The sequence below is a fragment of the Ictidomys tridecemlineatus genome, chromosome 3, assembly GCF_052094955.1.
Source record: "Ictidomys tridecemlineatus isolate mIctTri1 chromosome 3, mIctTri1.hap1, whole genome shotgun sequence".
NCBI lineage: Eukaryota > Metazoa > Chordata > Mammalia > Rodentia > Sciuridae > Ictidomys > Ictidomys tridecemlineatus.
In genome coordinates, this window is record NC_135479.1 from 211,638,121 (window position 1) to 211,658,685 (window position 20,565).

The following is a 20,565-nucleotide window of genomic DNA, read 5'->3' on the forward strand; positions in this document are numbered from 1 at the left end:
CAGGAATCTTGAAAGTAATCCATTCCAGAGGCAGACATGATGTAGAGTTTCTTTCTTTCTTTCTTTCTTTCTTTCTTTCTTTCTTTCTTTCTTTCTTTCTTTCTTTCTTTCTTTCTTTCTTTCTTTCTTTCCCTCCTCCTCCTCCTCCTCCTCCTTCTTTTTGTACAGCTTTAGAAAAAAATTTTAAAAAGGTAAACTTCTAAGCTTGGAGACTATAGAAGTTTTAGAACAGTGAATGATAGAACTTTATTTTTCTCCCCAGAAGGTAGCCTTTTATTTCTAAAATCAGATCAACTGTCTGTGTGGATGACATTCTAAAACCATGGCAAGACATAAACATGGCTTGCTGCATGCAGTCATCCACGTCTGTGCCAGGAATGGTCCTTATGTGTCCTGGACCTGTCTGTGGGTGCTCAGTGCCTCTGCCTAGTTGGCAAATGGTCTGCCCAGCAGAGAAATGGAAGGAAGAAAGGATGGAAAAGAGAAACGGATGCGGAAAAGGGAGGGAAAGAGACCTCTCTTCCTGTTCTGGGATGGCAGGAGCAGTCGGGCTATGCTGGTGGTCTAAGTGGGTCCTGTCTAGAGTATTAACAGGAAAAGCGCCTAATGTCACCTGGCAGGCGGGTGGTTTGGTCAATTTTCTGGTCAATAAAAAGTCCTTGATGTGGAGACTCGGTTCTCTTTTTGGGGTGCAGACTGTAGTGGGGTGCTGGTGCTGGGGAAAGACTGCATGCTCTCTCTAAAGCACACCGTGTAAGGGTCAAGGGCTGAGAGGGCTTTCCTACTGCTGTCTGATGAGGCACGCCAGGGGCAAATCATTTAACAGAGGAAGGAAAAGGAAAAAGATTTCAGAGGGACACCATTTTTCCGTTGATAGTTTTCCTCTGGGTACAGGGGAATTAATTGGGGGAAACATGTTGAAGATGGTCTACTGCAGATTTAGGTGCCAGACAGCGTGGAGACAGGACAGGTCATGGGGGTAGGACACATGGTCCTTTCCCTTTCTCACGCAAGCTGGGGCTAAACGTCAGAATCTAGGGCAGGTCTGCACACTTTCCCTTAAAGGGCCAGATAGTAAACGTTTTAGGCTCTGTAAGCCACAGGACCCCGCTGTGCTGTAACTATTCAGCTCTGCCATTACTGCAAAGACAGCCCTGGCTAATATGCAAATGGTGCCGGTGGCCTTTGGCTTTCTCTCCCTATAAAACTTCACTTGCAAACACAGCAGTAGGTTGGAGTGGGCTGTAGTCTGCTGACCACCTGTTTAGCTAAAGGGCAGGTTGGTGTGAGTGGGCGAGGATCAAACCTTGCCAGAGACTCAGAATACCTGGGACGGCCCCTCACAGAGACGGAGACCAGCCCCCATTCTGCAGTCTCCAGCCCGAGAGATGCAGCTGCACCTTCTTCACTGTTCCCAAGGAGCTGGGAACAGCGGTGTCTTCTCTGGCTCATTGAATTGGGCTCTGGGTCAGTTCCGGTGTTGGCAAACCCAGGATCAGCAGGAAGGAGACCCACGCGCTCCGTCGGAGGCCAGAGGAGCAGACATTGAAATAAAGGCAGACCACCTTTTCTTTTTTATTTCGCTTAGACAAAATGCAAAGAGTGTCTCATCAAATTAAAAAATAAACAAAAAAGAAAACCAAATTGATTCCCCCCACCCCTTCACTGACGGCACTCATCCTAATTAACAACAAAAGATCAAATGGAGGACCCGGTTTCTAACGGGAAAGAAAGGTGTGCGAACGTGACTAAAGCTGTCCCCTGCCCCCAAATCAATGTTCCTTTTAAATTCACAAATAGGCTGATTTCCCCCCCTCCTTATTTTCTTTCTTGACTCGTGTGTGACAGAACTTCCAGTCAGAAGGTTTAATTAGTCCCCATGCACTTTGTAGAAAATCAGTAAAAATGCAGTAGCCTGTGAAGATCATAAAACTGGACTTCTTTCCCAAAAAATCAGATGCCCAGGCAGGTGGAGCTCACACTCAGACAGAAAAAAAGCAGGAGAGTCTTTGCACTGTCTGTGGTTTCAGTATTTTCTTTTTTTTTTTTTTAATATATTTTGGCAATTTTCTTTAATTATAAATATTGGAATTCCGTAAAAAAAAGGTAGCTTTGATTGGATTGTTTAAATTGTATTTACAACCGCTGTCCAGCCGCGCCGTTTGTTATACCAGGGTGTAAGACTTGGCGTAGGGATTGTTTCCTTTCAAATGGCCCCGGGAGTCGAGCAGAGATTCCTGGGAGCTGCTCATCTTGGCGGCCTGTCCCAGCTCTGCCCCTTCTCGCTGAGGTAACGTGGCCACGGCCCCCTGCTGCCACGACTGTCCTTCTCGCGTGGAGGCGGTGGCGGCGGCTGCCGCGGCGGCGGCGGAGGAGGCCTCCATGGGGATGGGCTCCAGGACCGCGGGGCGCTTCAGGGTCCTGCTTTTCTGAGGTTCCAAGCACGCTTGTCCTAAACTCAGGTCCCTGCTGGTGCCTGGCGCACCTCGGTTTAACAAGAAGTCCATTCTAAGGTATGGAGGCAAATGTATGAGGTCACCTGGAAAGAAACACAGAGAGTTAGCTGGCTTCCCGGGGGGGTGAACACGCGCGGGGCCCAGTCAGGCTGGAGGGGAGATGCCCCTGTGTGGGGGATTCTCAGACACCCCTGCAGCTCCCCACAGAGGCACTGGATGATCTCACACTTGTCTGCGGGGCCCTGAAGAGCTGGCTTCTACGTGTCACTTTGGTTCATCAGTGTCATACCTGAGCCACAGAAATGGAGACAAGATCCAGACACCATAACCAGAAGAAAAACAGACGCCCAAGAAATCAGGTCTGCTGGGCACCAAGGGTGACAGACAGAAGCCCCTGGGACGCGAGGTGCCGGGAGGGCCCAGGGCTGGAGGAGGGAGGAGTGGTGGGCAGCGGGCTCCTGTCTGGGAAGTTCTGAGGAACCCTGGGACCCCGGTCGGCTCCCTGGGTACAGCTTTCCTCCTTGGCTCAGGGTGGAGACAGCACAGCACAGGCCTCCCTCGTGGGTCTGGCCACCCTGCTAGGGCGCCCCCTATGTCCTCCGTCTCTGTGCGGGGTGCACAGCGAGGGCAACTGAGCAGAGCATCCGTCTTTCCACTGCCTTGGCAAGGTCGCTTGCTCTGGCCTCTGGGTGCCACGGAAACGCACCTCTGATCTCCTTTAGCAGCCTCTGCTTTGGGAGGGAAAGGCTGGCTGATGGGCAGCTCCAGCTGCACCTCTCCCCTGGGCAGTGCCAAGGCAGGGGCCAGCAAGGCGCGGTCACCGGCGAGCATTTCTGCTCAGTGCAGATTTCCCTCACAGGCAGCTTCTGCTCAGGGGTCCACAGCAGCCTGGCAGCAGTTCTCAGAGGTTCCCTCCCCCAGGTCCCTCCTGCCCGCGTCCTTCTTCCCCACAGGTGTGCTCCCACAGGTGCCAGACCTGCAGCCTGGCCCCGGACGCTCCCTGCCTTCTGCATTCTTTACAAGAATTTCCCCAACCAATCCCTGCACGTCGCTCTGTCTCGGCATCCGCTTCTTGGGAACCTCAACTGATGTGGTTTCCATGACTTTCCATCACTGACGTCAGCCTCTAAGGGCCATCCGTGACGGTGTCCCCTTGGTCCCCATCCTGCGTATTGTGCTGTGACCATGTGCAGCCCCATGGGCTCCCAGACCTCTCCGGGCACCTCTGACTGCCACTCCTCTCTCCTTCCTCTCCCCATTCCGTAAACGCGGAGCTTCCCGGCGGCCTCTCCTCGGCTGTTTGCACCACCTCTGTACAAATCTCCCCCCTTCCCTTTTTCGCTCTCTCCTGAGCCCTGGGCTTGGCTTTCAGAAGCTTTGCTAGACATGTCCACATGAATGTCCATCCTGAAGTTTAAATGTCACAGTCTGCACACACGGGTCAAGAAGGCCAGCCCTAGCCCCCCTTCACCCCAAAGTGCTACTTTCTCCCGTGTGCCCAATCTTGTTCAGGCCGTCCCTTCCTCCCAGACACTAACACATGAGCCCTCGCCGGCCTCCTGGACACCTTCCCTCCAGGGCATTTGCTTGCACAGTGCCTCCTGATTCCCTCTATCCCCCCCGCCCCTGGCTCAAGGCTTGAGCCGTCCCTCCCTGTCCCCCTGCCCCCACAATGTACCAGGACTCAGGGCCCAGCCGCGGGATGCACTTTACAAGCAGCGCTCTATAGCTCCAGCTGGACTAGGCCTGGCTCAGAGTCTCTGCTGTCTTGGAGCAAAGTCCACATGTTCTCCAGCCCTGTACTTCTCACACTTTTCATTTCAAGCTAGAAATGGACAAGGGGTGTTTGTGCAGCATGTTGGGGTGAATGCCAGGGCTCTCCTCGGCCACCCTGAGGCCTCCCGGAATCACCGTCTTTGCACACCTGCAGCTCATGACACACTAGCTCTGGTGCCGGAGAACGGGCTGGGGGTCTGCAGTCTTGGAGCCGAGAGTCCAGGTAGGAGGGTGTGCAGGTCAGGGAGACGTGGACATGGGCTGAGCTCAGGGGGCAGCCGTGGGAGAGAGGAGAGGATTGAAACTAGGAGACCAAAGGAGACAGATTCAGAACGGAAGACAAGTAGGGGTGGAGAAGCAGAGGGTGGGTCAGGTACGGCTCCCCCAGGGCTCAGGTTCAGGGAGGGTAGACGCTGGAACCATCCTGGTTTGGATATAGTTTCCATGTGTCGCCCAAAGGCTCACGAGTTGGAAGGTTGGTCCTCGGTGTGAGATATGAAGTGATGAGAGTTGAAGTGAGCTTTAAGAGATATGGTCTAGTGGGACAGCCATAGGCCCGTGGGGCCCTTAGAAAGGATGTGGACCTCAATCACGGTCTGGCTTCCTGTTTTGAGAGGTGGTCTCTTTTTCCCACATAGTCTCACTCCCACCATTGCCATGGGCCATCACAAGAGTTGGTGCTATGCTTTTTGGACTTTCATCCTTGAACACTGAGAGCTAAATCAATCTCTTTTCTTTATAAATTAGTTTGTATCAGGTATTTTTGTTACAGTAACAAAAGCAGACTAATACAAACTATTGGCTGTGAACGGATGTACAGGAGAAATACATGTTTGGTGGCAAAAGATAACATGTTGAATTGGATATGGTTGGGAACATCCTAGAAAAGATGTCCAGTAGGCATATTTATCTTAATATATACCTAGCACAACTTTTTCTTTTCTGAATCTAAAATAAGTAAAAATGCCTGTCTCTTGCTTCCAAATATCCCCTGCTTTCTGCATTTTCCTATTAGCTCACAGTCATCCATAGAGATTTCCTCATCCAGTATTTTTGGGCTCTCAGGCTCTGAAAGGTGAGGGGTCAGGTGATTGCAAGACCAGGTGAGCTAGCTGACATACTGACAAGACTCTGGGAGGACCAGTGTTCAGATAGGGTTCAACCCAGAGCCCCAGAAGGTGCCCTCAAGTTAACCACTGAAAGAGAATGACCAGGGAAACAGAAGAGGAGGCCCAGAATAAATAAATCCAGGACAGGTGCTGGAAATGCAGTGCACCTGATTTAAAAGAACATACAAATTCTCAAAATGCTATTGCTCTTCTTAGGATTTTTTTCCCCAGAACAAGAGGAAGGATACCTTATTCTTGGGAAATTCACCACATGACTTCCCTGTCTTTGAATTACACTGGCCTGCCTTGGTATTGTGATTAAAGAATCATTGCACTTTGTCATTGGCTTTCTCAGGATGTCCTCACCCTACTAAGCAATGAGTAATCGTATGATGCCATCAAGATCTGCAGCCTGTCATTCACTAAAATGGCCCCAGCAACACTTTGGAATTGGCTCATGGAAACCAAACACACTAATTCAATGTTAGCTTCATATGGTGAACTGGACCCAAGGAAACCCCAGAAAAAATACCTTGACCATAAATTGGCCATTACGCTCCTGCAGAAAGGAAAGACATAATCTGGCATTTCTGTGAAAAGGGTTTTGGTTACTTGCTGCATCTGTAGGCCTAGCAATAGCAGACTCTAATGTTGAAGGTACAGGTGTATCACACATGTAGATTAGCTTTGCTCCTGAAAAAAATGCAAGTATTTAAGTTTTCAAAAAGAAACCTTATGGCACTGGAAATTTCACATATCTTCATGAATGAAAATGGATCTGTTTCTCAATCTTCTCTGAGAGGGATTAATTATTTGCAAACAAATATCACAAAATCATTACCACAGCTGTCACTAAGAAATAAGCTGGAGAATTATTTTGCAATGTGAAGAACATTTTCCATGTGAATCAACACCCTCTCATTGATCAATTTCACAATTTGTGGATTTTATGTACATACTTTTAAAAAAGTGATTATCCGTCTATTCCTAAGAGTCTGATAAGCAAATTATATTAGTTTGGTTATTTATTTATTTATATGGCTACTGTTAGCTTTATTATATTCAAATATTTGAGAACATGTGGAAGGCATTTACCTCCAGGGTTATTTAAAAATGTAGGTTAAGAATACCTCATGGTATTTCTGAGACCCGACTCAGTCTTGCACATTGGATGTATTTGAAATGTGTTATAACCAATCTGGGGACCAGTCGCTATCCTAGCAGTTCTCCATTAAATGTTCCAAATGTATTAAAGTGCTACAAAGCCTTGGCATCTTGGTCCCGGCAGGATTACAGGACGCGCAGGCGTTAGATTGGACAGAACGAACATGTTCGAAATAAAAGACAAAGCCCATGGCATCTGCCCGCCCCCCGCCTCCCCTCCCCTTCCCACCCCACCCCCCGTGTCTGCAGGTGTGCCCACTTCAGATGGAGTGATCTAGAGGGTTCTCATAGCTGGAAAGACTGGGGAGAAATGCAAATCCTTCAAATGGGAAGGGCTCAGCCTCAGGTCTTTATGTACTAGAGCTGAGTTGCCGTGTCTCTGATGGCCACTCTGCCACCTGTTTCCATGTCCAATACTGCCCACGTGTCCTGTTCTGCAGGTGGAGCTTCATGAGGCTGCATGGTACTCTCAGGCAACATTTTTGGACAATATGCATTTCCTGATTAGCGCTCAAATAGCCCTTTCGACTGTGTGAAAGCTGTAAATGAACTCTCTCCATAATTCATGAACTCTCGGGGAGAAGGCACCAGAGCAGTCAGTGGTGGGCTTTGTTTATTATGGATGCTTTACGTCCATTAAAATCCCCACCCGGTCCAAGTACCACTTGGGAAACCGGAATTTCTAGTCGTCTGGCCATTTACTGTTTTTCAGATGCCTACACAGTTACCAAGGCAACTCATGCAGCTATTGCTCCAGAAGGAGAGTGAAGTGGGGGACTCTGAGGACCACTGGGACATCGGCAGACCACTTGTCCTGCCCTGCCCTGCCCTGCTGTCTGCCTGCCTGTTCCAACATGGATTCCAGCTGTGACATTGCAGGTAGAGGGTGGGAGGACATTGCCTGCATTTGTCGGATGCTGTGGATCTGCACTTGGCTTCCTCGTTCCCGAGACGGGAGTCACAGAATCTACTATGGAGAGCTGTGGCCAGGACGCATTAGGAAACTCGTGGAAGCTTCACCAAGGAATGAGGGCCTGAAGTCTGGGCTGGAGGTCAGCCAGGGTGAGCAGGAACTCTTCTCTGAATCTTCGTGTTTGTCTACAGAGGGTCGATTAGTGGTCCCCAAAGAGATATACCCAGTGACCCTTCCTCGGCATCTCTGAGTGTGACCTCATCTGGAGAAAGGGTCTTTGCAGGGATCATGACAGTTAAGGATCAGGAGAGGAGGATCAGGGTGGGCTCTAACCCCAGCAGCATGTGTCCTTAGAAGTGAAGGGCAGAGGGCGGGGTGAGACAGGGACACAGAGCAGAAGGCCACCTGGAAACCGGAAACGGAACAGAGCCCGGAGGGAGGCAGCCACAGGCCAAGGACACCTGGAGCTGCCAGAGGCTGAAAGAGGCAGGGAAGGGGCTCTTCCCACATATGCCCTGCCGAGACCTTGACTTTGAGCTTCTGGTCTCCAGAACTGTGAGAGAATAATGTGAGTGCCTCTAAGCCACCTGGTCCATGGTGATTTGCCATTGCATCCCCAGGAAACTCACTCCAATGTCCTTTCTTCTTGGATATGATGGGCTTGGGACATTCTCCCAGGGAGCCATGCTGAATTCTTCTTGTCCATCAACCAAGGGAAAAGGAGGGAGCTCCTAAGGACCCACAGAGCCATGACCCTGGACATGGCTAATGGTGCCCCACTCTGCTCAGCTCCAAGAAGTCCCCATGTGCAAAGCTGGCACTTCCCTGTCACTCATCCTTCCTAGTGTCTCTCCAAGGCCAAGCCTGAATCACCCCCTCGCCCTGCTCCCTGCAGAAGAGGACACCTGTCCAGCTGACTCCAAAGGCACCCAAGGCAGCTGGCAGTGCTCCCTTACCTGGACCCCCGCTCTCCAGAGTTGCCCCAGGAGGGAGCAGACTCCTCTTAAGGCACAGGGAGCAACGTGACCCGTGCTGATCAGCCAGGACCTCCTGAGGCCCCCACATGCTTGAGGACAGTAGTGGCCCAGAGGTTCCAGGACCCTTTCTGCTCTGAAATCCACAGTCACAGTGTGGGGTCACCATTCCACGGCGTCGCCTGTGTCAGGCACCCAGGCCCTGCACCCTACACGTCAGACCCGTCACTGCACAGACATTCAAGGAGCTGCAGCCCAGTCTGGGCCCCGCACAGCTGCAGTGGGTCTCAGGGTCTCCCGCAGGGTTTGGGGGGAATTGCTCACTCCGTCTGTCACCTCACCTCCTCCACGTGGCTTCCTTCTGAGCTTTCTCCATGTCCTTCCCCTCCCTCTCTCCTGTTTGCTTTCCCTGGACTCTGGGACACTGGCCCTCTGGCAGAAGGACCCAGATCTGGGTCACTTCATGTCCCTTTGCCCTGCTTGCCTAATTGCTCACCCTTCTAGCCCCTTCCCAGTTAGCTGGACTCCATCAGTGTCTCCTTCCCAAGCCTAACCTGGACAAAGGCAGGGGGACAGAGGCTGACCAGTCCCCTCTAGGCCTGTGGGACTTGATCCACTGCAGACTTGGGAGATTTGGAATTCACATTTGCGCGCCATAAGCCCCTCCATGCTCTGTGCCCCTGTGCCCCTTGTCATAAGGCAAGGGACGGCAGGCACGGCTGATGGGGAGAGAAAGCTGAGCGTGGGCTCTGAGATGGGCAGGCTCGGGGGAGGAGGGTGGAAGAGCCAGGAGACAGACAGAGGCCTGGGGAGAGGGAGGAGGAGGAGAGAGAAGAGAGAAGGAGCCAGAGAGCTGGAAACACAGACAGACAGAGGCAGAGGAAGGTGACATGGAGACACAGCCCAGGGAGAGAGGGAAGTGGGAGATCAAGCGTCACACATAGGGAAAGGCAGATGGAAGAGAGAAACACGTTAACTGAATCACAGTGGCAAAGGGTGGAGAGGAAGAGGGGCAGGTGCCTGAGACGAGAAGAAACGCACACTGCTAGTGATGAGAATCCCTGTGCAGAGCTTCCGAGACACGCATACCCGTGGTGACAGCCCAGCCCTCGCTGGCCCCCATCTCTCTCTCCTATTTTCCTCATTGTCCTTGCTGCAGATCACCAGCTGCACCCATCACTGCCTGCCGCAGGCACCCCAGGCAGCGGCGTGGCCTCACACCTCCAGGGATGAGGAGGATTTAGCCATTATCGCAATGCTATGCCTATTATTTGATATAATGCTACATTTCTCATCCTCTGCCACTGTCCTCTGGGGACCTACAGTGCCACTAATGTCTCTGGAAGTTTAGATTAAATAAGTCAACATTGATTTTTCCCTTCATCCCTAACCACTTTGCACGCCAATGTCATTATCACCTCCTCGCCTCCGGACCTGGAACAGACTCCTCATCCATCAGCAGGACCCTGCCTGGAGCTTGCCACCCTCCGTGAAGGGAGGGGTCTAGCCACCGGTGGCCTGATGGTGTGAAAACTGCTGTAGGGAAATCCTGCCTCCCTTTAGCTGACAGCAAAGCTTCCTGAACTTTCTTAATGTATTCAGACTCACACACAAGGTCTAAATTTATTTCAGCTTCCAAGGAAAGATGGCAAAATCAATACCGAAACAGAACAAGAATGAATCGATTCAGAGAACCTACAATGGAGGGGAGTGCATTCCACTAGTCTGTTCTCCATCGGTGATTCCTGCCATTTGCCACACGCCGCACTAGTAGAAAACATCTGAAGACTATAGCACTGATTATCCACCAGCGGTGACCCCCACCCGACCCCGGGACATGTGGCAATGTCTAAGATACTTTTGATCATCACCATTGGAGGGCGAGGAGCGTGCTACTGGCATCCATTGGTCAGAGGTCAGGGATGCTGCTCAACATCCATCATGCACAGGACTCCCCACTGCAGAGAGCTACCTTGTCTCAACTCTTCATGGTGCTGCTGTTGAGAAAACCCAGTTTAGAGGACTAAAGTTCCTAATTCCAAGACATAAGATGCCCAGGGGACTGGGATCTGAGGGAACCCCCACGTCTTCCTACCACGGTGCCTGGTGAGCTGGGAGCTGAGCCCAGGGGAAAGGCACAGGTTTGGAGCTTTGTGCAGACATCCTGCCTGTGCTTCCAAATAGCGCTGGGACCCTTTGAGTTCCAGAGCTCCTTAGTCTAATCCAGAGCACCATTTCTCAGGATACCTTTAAGCCTAAAAGAGTCTTTCTTATGCTTTGAGCCATCGCACCTAAGAAAACGGGTTGAGTCATCTGCTTTAGGAATTCCAGGGAAAGTGTGGAACAAATGAGGGCATTCCTGGGGCTCCACATCCCAGGGCACATTGCATCAGCCTCTCCTCCCCCTGTGCAACGCTTCCTTGGTCAGAAATCGTGGAAACTTGCAAGTGCGTTTCCAAATTCATGTGGAACAAAAGCGTAGCAGCCCTCAGGGGCTCGAATTGCCTCAGGGGACAAAGAAAGAATCTTTCATCAATTTCTAACAAGGTTTGATGTCTGTCTTGCGTGAAGCTGGGTGTAGATGTTAAAGCAGGAAGCAAAGGATGCCCACCCTGAGTTCTAGCAATTTCAATAAAAACCAGAGCTCAGACTGCAAGGACAGGGGCGCCCCAAGGAGCTCACACCCCGGGGGAGCGTGGGGTCCGCCCATCCCAGCAGCAGATGGGCCCCCATGCTTTGTTCGTTGAATATTAATGCTGCAGTACGGTAATGAAAACTTGTAAACGAATCTCTCTCAGTAAACGAATCTCTACTCACAAACGGCAACCAGGAAAAACCCTGAATAAATCATGTGAGCCTGATACCAGAGGTCCCTGGGCAAGTGCCGTTACCGTCCCTGCTGGTATGCAGGCTTCATGCATTTTTAAGAGCTTGTTGATATGGTGTTCTTCCGACTTGCTGGTGAAATTTAAAAACTGCACTGAGGGATGAAGTAGGCTGCAGCTCCAGAGTCTTCTGAGATCCTGTGGTTGGTTCTGAATTGGAAAAGCTTCCCTTGCCCCGAGGCAGGCTCTGAACTCATTAGCAGGGATTTGGAGCACGTGCTGGGGAAGGACCCCTGAGGCCCACTGTCAGGTCCAGCTCCACTGAAGACCTTTGGAGAGCCGCTTTAGACACACTGAGGACTACCTGAATTGGAACCTGCTGGGGGCTGGCATGTGCGTTGCCAGGGAGCTGGAAGACCCTTCTCAACAGCCCACACCTACAAACACCCCACAGGAGAAGCTGAGCGAGACTGGGGGTCGGCTGGGAGACCGGGGCCAATCCCTCAGGGTCCTGTAGGTCTCTGAGGGCAGCAGGAAGCTGTCAGCGGGTTTTCAACAGGAGAGACTTGGCTCAGTTACTTGGAAGAGTGCCTGGTTTTCCCCAGTTTGGGATGGAGGATGGATACGAACTTGGTACCCAAAGAATCCACACCGGGCCACATGGAATGATATGGTGGTGGTCCCTGCTGTCTTCATCCTACCTTAATATCTTTTAAGGATATCGCTGGGCCTTCACGTGGCATTGGCTTATCATAGCACCTCACGGGCCACGTGCAGGGAGTGTGTGAGTGTGTGAGTGTGTGTGTGTGTGTGTGTGTGTGTGTGTGTGTGTGTGCGTGTGTGTGCCTGTCTCCCATAAACTCGCTTTTGTCTCATTTCTTGGACTTTCTCAAGACTTTCCTGTCTTGTGCCTCCAGGACTCTTACTTCTGCTGTCTGCTAGGGCATCTTACTCTGATCAATGAATAAAACTGGGAAATGTTGATTTAATATGTTAACTCTTTAATTCATAGGATAATACTCAGCATCTTTTTATAGTGAAAAAAATATTCGATGGATGGACATGAATGACACATTTGCCGATGGAGAAGGATCTTCTGGAATGTGGCGAGCTTTGGTCCCTGTGGTGGGGCTTGTTGCTGGCTATGTGTAGCGCTAGGCTCTGGAGGGTTCTTGATGGTCACCTGGTGGGGCTTGTTGCTGGCTATGTGTAGCGCTAGGCTCTGGAGGGTTCTTGATGGTCACCTGGCGTGTCAGGGTGCAGGCCTCTCCTTTGCTTTCATGGCTTAAGGGACTCATACACTCTATTATTTTCCAACAATGGGAACAGAACCCAATGGACCTGCTGAGAGAAAGGAGCCGTCTCAGGGCCCAGAGGGGATACAAGGCTGTCAGCAGAGAGAGAACATGCCCTGGAGCAGGAGGGCCTGCCAGCACCTGGGCAGCCACAGTGGTTATACAGATGGCCAGAGCACTCACAGGGTTGGTGGCCCCGGGACAGGACACGTCTCCTGAGACCATGGCAGGTGGGGATTGGGGAGGTGACTGCAAAGGCCTAGGGACATAGGTGTAAGGTTTTATTTCAAGCAAATGGGCTTCAAGTTCAAAGGTGTGGGACCACTCGGAACACGTCTCGCTGCCACTTGTGTGTCCAAGGGACGTCCACTGAGAGCAGACCCGAGTCTCAGGAGAGCCTCCAGGAGCGGACCCGTAGAAGCTCATCAGGGCAGTTCTGTTTCTGGGAGGAGCAGGTCATCTCTCTCTGTGAGTCCCTGAAATGCTCTGGGCAGAGTGGCCCGAGGGGGCCTGGTCCCTGGCTCCTCGCTCTTCTAACCTGACAGTCTGTGGCCATTTGGAGGGAGTTCCTGCCCCACGCTGTGAGCGCCAAGCCCCTTGCCACCCCGCCTGCATCTTCACTCCCCCCTCCTTGAATGCTGCCCCCGGGTTCCTGCTCATCGTCTCCAAGAGGCTGTCCCCGAACCTCTTTTCCCTGTCAAATGACTCCTCCCCAGAGCTATGTCTCTTCCCTGCACTTACCATGTTCCCAAACTATGTCCTGGGCCTGTGTGACCATCTGCCCTCCCGGGAAGGCAAGCACCTTCGAGGCAGGGCCTCTGCAGGTCTATTCACTGCCATGTCCTCAACTCCCCAAACAGGGCCAGTTCCTCAGGGGACATTCCGTAAAAGTGTGCCAAAGAAAGAAAGGAAAGTGGCCAGGAGGGATGAAGCAAGGCTCTCTGGGGAAGGGCGGAGTCAGAGACCTGCGGTGTGTATGTGTGCACGAGTCACGCACATGTGCCCACGCACGTGTCCTACCGTGTGTTTGATGACCCTGTATGCATCCATGCATGTGCTCAATTGTGCATGCACACGTGTGTGCACATCAGACTTCTGCACCTGAAAGGAGATCCTTTCCACGGCTCTCGAGAAACACTCATGATAGAAATTTCAAGAATTTCAGTGATGTACAAAGAAGAGGAGGAGGATGCAAGACCTGAGATGAGATCCAGCCGGCCTGCCTGCAGGAGAGAGACGTGGCTGCTTGAGAGGAATGGAGGGCTGCTGTTTGGTGGAGAAACAGTCAGTCTGATTATCTGCCCGGAGTGGAGCTCAAGGTGGTGAGGGGAGAGTGTGGGGCAAAGGGTTACTTGGTAGCCAAGATTTCTGGAGGCTAATTTTTATTCAAGAGCCAACCTGAGAGCCAGGTAGAAATGAAAATCCAAGAGCTGCTTCAAATAGCTGTTTCTTTCAGTGGATTAACAAGGTGGTGGCAGGCTGTGGCCATTTCCAGCTGGAAAACCTCAAATGGCCGCAGAGGCCCACAGAGTAGAAGTGCCAACGCTGATGGGGGCCAAGCTGCGTCGGGCTGCAGATTTGAAGCTTTAAATTGATTTAAGGAGCTTTATGCAAGGGCCTCTTTGATAGCACAGGATAAACATCATGAATAAAGAAGCAGCAGTAATCCAAGAATGGGAGAAACTGCTCAAAACGCTCCCGAAACCAAGAACAGGCAGCAGAATCAAAGCCCTGGAAGGCACCTGCCCCAGGGGACGGAGAGCTAGTGACTTTCCAGCAATTTCTCAGAGAATCAAGAATAAGAAATATTTGTGTTTTGTTTATTTTTTAGTTTTACTTTTAGAACATTATTACTTATAATTACACACAGTATTTTTTTTTACTTAAAATCTAAAAATTTTAAGAATTCAAAATTCAGGTTTTATTAAAAGTCTCAAGCTCGATCCTGGTGGCTGCCTTGTGTGGCCTCTGCGTATCATGGGGGGCAGCCCTTGGTCTGTGGAAGAGCTTTCCTTTTAATCTGTTAAGGGAAAGTCCACAAGGTAAATCGCTCTGTTTAAAAGGATGCAGGAAGATGGCGTCGACATAACTGTCCTCCTGTGTTTGACTAATAATTTATAGCAGTGGCGATATTTTAACAGTTGGTCAGCGTTGCCAGACACGGTGCCAGGGGTGTGCATCCAGGGCTGCTCAGTCAGGTGAAGTGACTCTTGACTATTAATTGTGTGCCCACTGGGTATCTGGTAGACCCCGGGGAGCAAAAGATGAAAAAGCAGCCAAGACGTGCCTCCTGTCTCCTGGAGCAGATCTGGCCAACTCTGTGCAATTTGATCCCTGTTCGTAGCAAACTGAAAAGTTTGGGATCAAAACTAGTGGGGCTGAAGGCAGAAGAAGGAAAAGGGAAAGGAGGGAAATGGGATGGTCCAGAAGAGGAAGGGCTAATGGTGAGGAGATGTGCAGAGGTTGGAAGACTGAGCAGAAACAGAATGGCCAGCCCCTTCTAGAACCCAGAGGGGACGCAGGGAAAGAAAGGATGTGGCTTCAAAGCGCTGTTCCAGGAGCTGCTGATTTAGACACGGCCTGGGGCCGGCATCACAATCCATCACCACCGTGGGTTTTGTCCCGATTCAGCTTGACATGACTGCAGCCACCCTGGGTCGCAACTACCGCGACTGCCCCCAAGTTATTCTGCTTGGTTTTCCCTAAGGAGTTGCCCAGAATGCTCGAGATGGATGAAATCAGCATGGCACATGGAGCTTTGTGCGCCCTGGAGCCAGGAAGGTGCCAGACCCTGGTCTAAGCTTGAGGTCAACAGGGACGCTGAGATGTGGACCAACTCCCTTTTATCCTGATTGTGTTATAAGCCCCCATCTTTCTGCCTCAACTTGTAGGGATCCTTTGGATCTTGCTGCTGCCCAGGACCACGCTGTCAGTGGGTCCCCGTGGGTCTGACTCTGCAGTCCCCAGTCTGCTCACCTCTTTTCTTTAGTGTCACAGATATGTTCCCTCCCACTGGGCCTGGGCTCCATGCTCCACGTCGACTTTGGCTGCGTTGGGAAGGAGCACCAGCAGGCCTTTCGGAGGGCAGACCATTTTTCTGAAGCTCATTAAACATTCAGGAATAATTCAGTCACCCGGGTTAGACAAAACCAAGCTTGTGGACATTGGAACTCACATGGATTGAAGGAATGATTCATACCTAAAGTTATACAATCATTTTCCTCTAAATAATAGATTAAGACCATAGTAACTCTGTTGTGATCTTTCAGCTGCTCTAATGGATCTAAGCAACAATGTCACGAACAAACTACAGACTCGGAAAAAATTACTGTCCAACAACCTGAACAACATGCCATCAAAAAGAAACGTCCAGCCTTTAATTATTTAAAGGCCTGCACAAGTAGGGCAGTCACTCAACCCAGAAGCTCATCCTGTGCCCTTGGTCACACTCAGAGGCAAAATGCAGCCACATTCTCTTAGATGGATGCTAAAGTACTTAAAAGGGATACTCAGATGAGGTGGTGCTGGCAGGACTCTGATGGCCACTGAGCAGAAATAAAAGTAGGAAGGGAGGGGAGGCCAGCAGCACAGGTGGAGTCCTGCAGGGTTCTCAAAAGACCTCAATGAGACAACAGCAGGCGCCTGCACCCACGTCTCCGGCATCTTCTCTGCTACGTGCCTCACCTGCACTAAGACACCTGTCTCCTGCGCAAGCGCTCGATGGACGCAGTGGCCATCCACGAAGGCTGAAGAGGTGCCCAGAGGCTCATGTCCACCTCCCCTGCCCTTCTCACTCTCAAGTTGAAGAGGTACAAAAAGCCACAGCATTGATCCCTGGCTGTTCTGCATTTGCCTTGCAAATAAAAGCTTATCAGCAAAAAAAAATATTGGAAGTAACAGCACCCACAAATAACGGCGTGTCCTCTCCCCTGTGAAGGTAGACAGAATGAAAATAAATGAAGCCATAATTCTTTATTGTATGCTGGTAGGAATCTTGAGTCTGTTTGGAAGATTATTTGCTGGATAGACAATTCGTATTTTATATATTTTTATGCATTTATAAGGCTCATTTCTGCTGGGCCTTATGCCATAAAACCCAAGGGAACAGCAATGATTCAGGACTGGAGATGAAGATTTGAAACAGAACCAGCACAGTGGTTCAGAAAATGGGCAAAATGAGAAGTCAATCGGGATTTGTCAAGATTGGCTAGTGTGTGAAGGATGGTCTCCAGGCAACTGTTTCAGGTTGAAAAGGAAAAAAGTAACTTTTCAGATGAGATTAAAATGGCCACTGTGAGTTGATGGAGTATGAGGGTTTGTCTCAATGGTGGCACACACACTGGCTGGCAAGTTCTGGAGCCAAGACCTAACAGCTGTCAGTTTCCATGCAAAACCAAGATTGCTGAATTCTCCTAAAACACAAGCCCGTACTAAGTCCCTGTTACCACCTGAAACCCACTGGAAGGAGTTTGCTGGTCTCTCCTCTTTGGACAGTCCATGAACTGTCCTTGACCTCAGTACACTTTGACCTGCCTAACCCCCTCACTCATTCACATTTTCCACCAGCCACTGCTAGTGGAGTTGGCAAGTGCCCCTCACAAACCCCAGCTGCTCACACACAGTCAAGTTGGAGATCAGATACCTGCTCACCTACATGGGCCAGCTCCGGTCATCTTGAGTAACTCAGGAAAGCCAAGCCCACACTGGCTCCTGGTAAGATGGCTCTCCCTTCAATCGCCCTCTCCACGGCAGTCTTAAAATGCAGACCCCCACCCGAGTCCTTGAACCTTCCTCATCAAGCAGTGGGGGTCTCCTTCTCTTAGATCTGGACTGTGTGGCTCTGTGACCATGTGGGTGGAACATGGTGGAAGGGGTGCTGGGCGACTGTGTGAAATAGTGTGTTGAGAGCACAGTCCTTAGTGTGGCAACAGGAGGAGGTGGTGGGATTTTAAGAGGTGGGACCTACGAAAGGTCACTAGGGGCATTGTCCTTGGAAGGATCAATGCCCATGGGCCTCTGAGTTAGTTCTCTGAACAGTGAGCTGTTCAAAAAGAGCCCTTTCCTGTGCCTGACTTCGCATTGCCTCCTGTGATCTTCTCTCACATGTATTCCCACTGTTGTGATGCCTTTGCCATGAGGTCCTCACCAGCACTGAAGCTGATGCCACAACCATGCTCTCCAACCTCCAGAATGTGGAGCTAAATAAATTTCTTTTCTTTACAAGAACTCAGCCTCAGGTATTTTGTTATAGCCAGGAAAACTGACTAATACAGTTTCCAGGCCAACCCTGAGAAATTGGCTACATCCACTGTCTATGTTTTGGAGTATGTGCTCTTTGCTGTGAGCTACAATGATAGGAGGAAACTCGAGCCACCTTGTGGAGAGACCCCTATGGGGAAAATTTAGCTAGCATTAACTTGCTGGGTGAGTGAGCTATTTTGGAAATAGGCCCCATAGGTATGATCGAGCCTCCCCAGCTTGCTGTATTCACTAGGCCCTGACCAAATTTGAGATTCAGGAACAAAATGAATGATTCTTGTTTTCAGCCAAGACGCTTTGGGATGATTCTTTATGCAGCAATCCAGACACAGAACACTGCCCCCCCTCAGTCTGGGCCTGCAAAAGCTTTCATAGTGGCGGGTGTGAACTAGGCAGGTAGCGCCCCTGCACTGTGGTCCCCCTGCCATCCTCACCTGGCCGATGTGCCTTCGGGACGGCCATGTTCATCACCCGTCCTCCATCCTGAGGTTTGGGGGGAGACGCAGTGAACCTGCAGATCCCCGATTCCGAAGGGGTGCTGGAGGTCAGACTGTCCGTGTACTCGTTTGTCCCTGCCGTCAACTGTTCGGAGGACGTGTCCGAGATGAAGCACTCGGTGATGGTGAACTTGGCGTGCCTCAGCTGCTCTTCCATCTTGGCGTGCTCGTAGGCCCTGGCCAGCTCTTCGTAGGTGGACGAGGCACTTTCTGTGGAGACCATGCTGCTTCTTGCTCGATCTACACCCCAGGGAAGAGAAAGGGAGACGGTGACTCACCAGGCGAAGTGTGAACCCTCGGGGCCACCCTCCCTGGCTTCTGGCCATTCCTTCCAGATCCCAGGAGGATCTGGCAGGAGTCTTGGCTTTGTCAGAAGACTCCGCCGCTCTGAGGCCAGCTTCACCACCTCAGCATTCGGCCCAGGGAATCTTGGTTTCGATCGAATCCCGGCAGTCAGATGTCTCAGCCCTGGACGTTTTTCATGAATAAGTAATGGGGCCCCTTAAAAAGTCCTGCTTTTATTGAAAACTCTCTGGAGCGTGGTGTCAATGGGCTGCAGCATCCCGCTCCCTGCTCTGACTTGCAAATCGATCTGGTCCTTAGAGACTCATTGATTGGCATGGATGGTTCCAGCTCTGCAGATCAGCCCCTCCGGCCTCAGCCTGGGAAGCGAGATGTGGGGATGCTTAGAGATGATGTGACTCTGCAAAGAAATTGGCCACCAGGCAGAAGTGTCCCTGACCCCTGGACTCATCCTTTGTTGTGGCACCTTCTACGGGGACCAGGGAACACCTGGGACAAAACCCAGGGCTGACTTGCCTTTTAACTGGGCCATATCCCCCCCATCAGAGAAGCCTCCGCATTTTAAACCTACTAAAAAGTTTTGAAGTTCACCTCTGCGGAACTCTGAGAACCTTCTAAGAGAAATAACAGACACAAAAATAAATTGGCACGGCGATGCTCCACCTCTGGAACTCTGTTTTTGAAGTGTATCATCAAGAACAAAAGAAAATGAGTATTAAAATTTCCTGCAGCTATTAGGTTCAGATATAATTTCTTTCCAGAATTTGAGGGGGGTGGGGTGGGCAGCACACTGCTATTCTTAGGCCCTCCTGTCTTCTCTCAGAAGTGAAATCTCAGTGGCTGATGCCACCGACCAGATGACTTACCTTATAATCAAGCCCCGTTGAATTGTCAAACAGATCAGCCTGGGTGCGCCACAGAGGCTGCCGTGACCTGGCCGTGCAGCCTCAGGTGTGGGAGCCTAATCCCGGCGTGGGGATTGGGTCAGATGCCTGAGTGTGATCAGTAATTAGGGCAATCGTGTGGGTGGAAATTTAAGAATGCCCGTATTTCTCCTAGTTGGGTAGGAACTAAAAGGAGAGCTTGGCCTGGGTGGGTCACCAAGAGGGAAGCTTTTGGTTTTGCTTTGCAGAATCCCCTGGGCCCTGCACAGAGGATCTGCTGGAAGGTTCTGTGGTTCTAGAGAACAGCTCAACAGTGCGCAAGTGGCTTTCAGAAGGGCGGAAGCAGGAGTAGAGGAGACCCACTCTCCCCTCCCCAAGAAGCCAGGGAAGCCCATGCTGTGAGCAAGGCCTGATCCCCAGGGATGAGGGGCGCGTACAGGGCCGCACCTGTGTCTTGCGAGGGGCTGACGCTGTAACTGTCACTCTCCTTGTCCACGGAGCCCGTGGCCCGGGGCGTCGGCAGCCTCCAGTCTGTGGTGAGGGTGTGTGCTGAGATGGTGGGGTGGGGTCTGTTGAGGGTCCACTGGCTGGCGTACCGGTTTCTGGCTGTGGGCCCGGCCTTGGCGTTCCTCCTGGTGGTGGGATCTGTGAAGACACAAGAGGACCGCGGTCAGCTGGGGCCGGCGCTGGGGCGGCTGTCTCTACCCGGCCTGGCAGGAAGCCTTCTTGGCTTTTCCTGTGGGGGCCCTTGCTCTTTCCTCCCCATGGTCCTCCAGGTTCATCAGATTCCAAAGGGGTTTTAAAAGCCCTGCGGGGGAAGGACATTTTATTTGGAGACAAAAGCCTAGATCTGGGCCTTGCTCCTGGCTCTTGATGATCTTCTGACGTGAAGTTCACTTCACCTCTGAGGATCAGAGTCTTATGCAAACTGTGCCCGAACGTGGCTTCCTTCCGGAAGGTCCTGACCTCAGGGAGCTGTGACTGGTCAAACGGTGCCCCTCCCCCCAAAACACCACAGGTCCAGTCCTAACCCCAGCAGCTCAGCACATGGTCGCACCTGGAAAGAGAGCCACTGCAGAGCCATTGGTGAATGGGTGGCCCTGACCTAAG

The 20,565-nt window shown here is 51.3% G+C and overlaps 1 protein-coding gene across 3 annotated transcripts in view; it reads right to left on the bottom strand.

Annotated features, from left to right (window-relative positions):
• Positions 1-1,551: 1,551 nt before the first annotated feature.
• Dscam (DS cell adhesion molecule) overlaps positions 1,552-20,565 on the bottom strand; it is a 660,878-nt gene continuing 641,864 nt past the window's right edge. Inside the window, exons 31-33 of one of the 3 annotated variants that reach the window (XM_021725291.2) lie at positions 19,903-20,100; positions 18,206-18,508; positions 1,552-2,539 (exon numbers count right to left, since the gene is read on the bottom strand). In XM_021725291.2, coding sequence (XP_021580966.1) covers positions 2,166-2,539; positions 18,206-18,508; positions 19,903-20,100 — 875 coding nt within the window. In that variant the 3' untranslated portion in view covers positions 1,552-2,165. Of the gene's footprint in view, positions 2,540-13,136; positions 14,533-16,459; positions 16,749-18,205; positions 18,509-19,902; positions 20,101-20,565 lie in introns of those variants that run through there. The other 2 variants (XM_078044665.1, XM_078044664.1) reach the window with 2 other exon arrangements.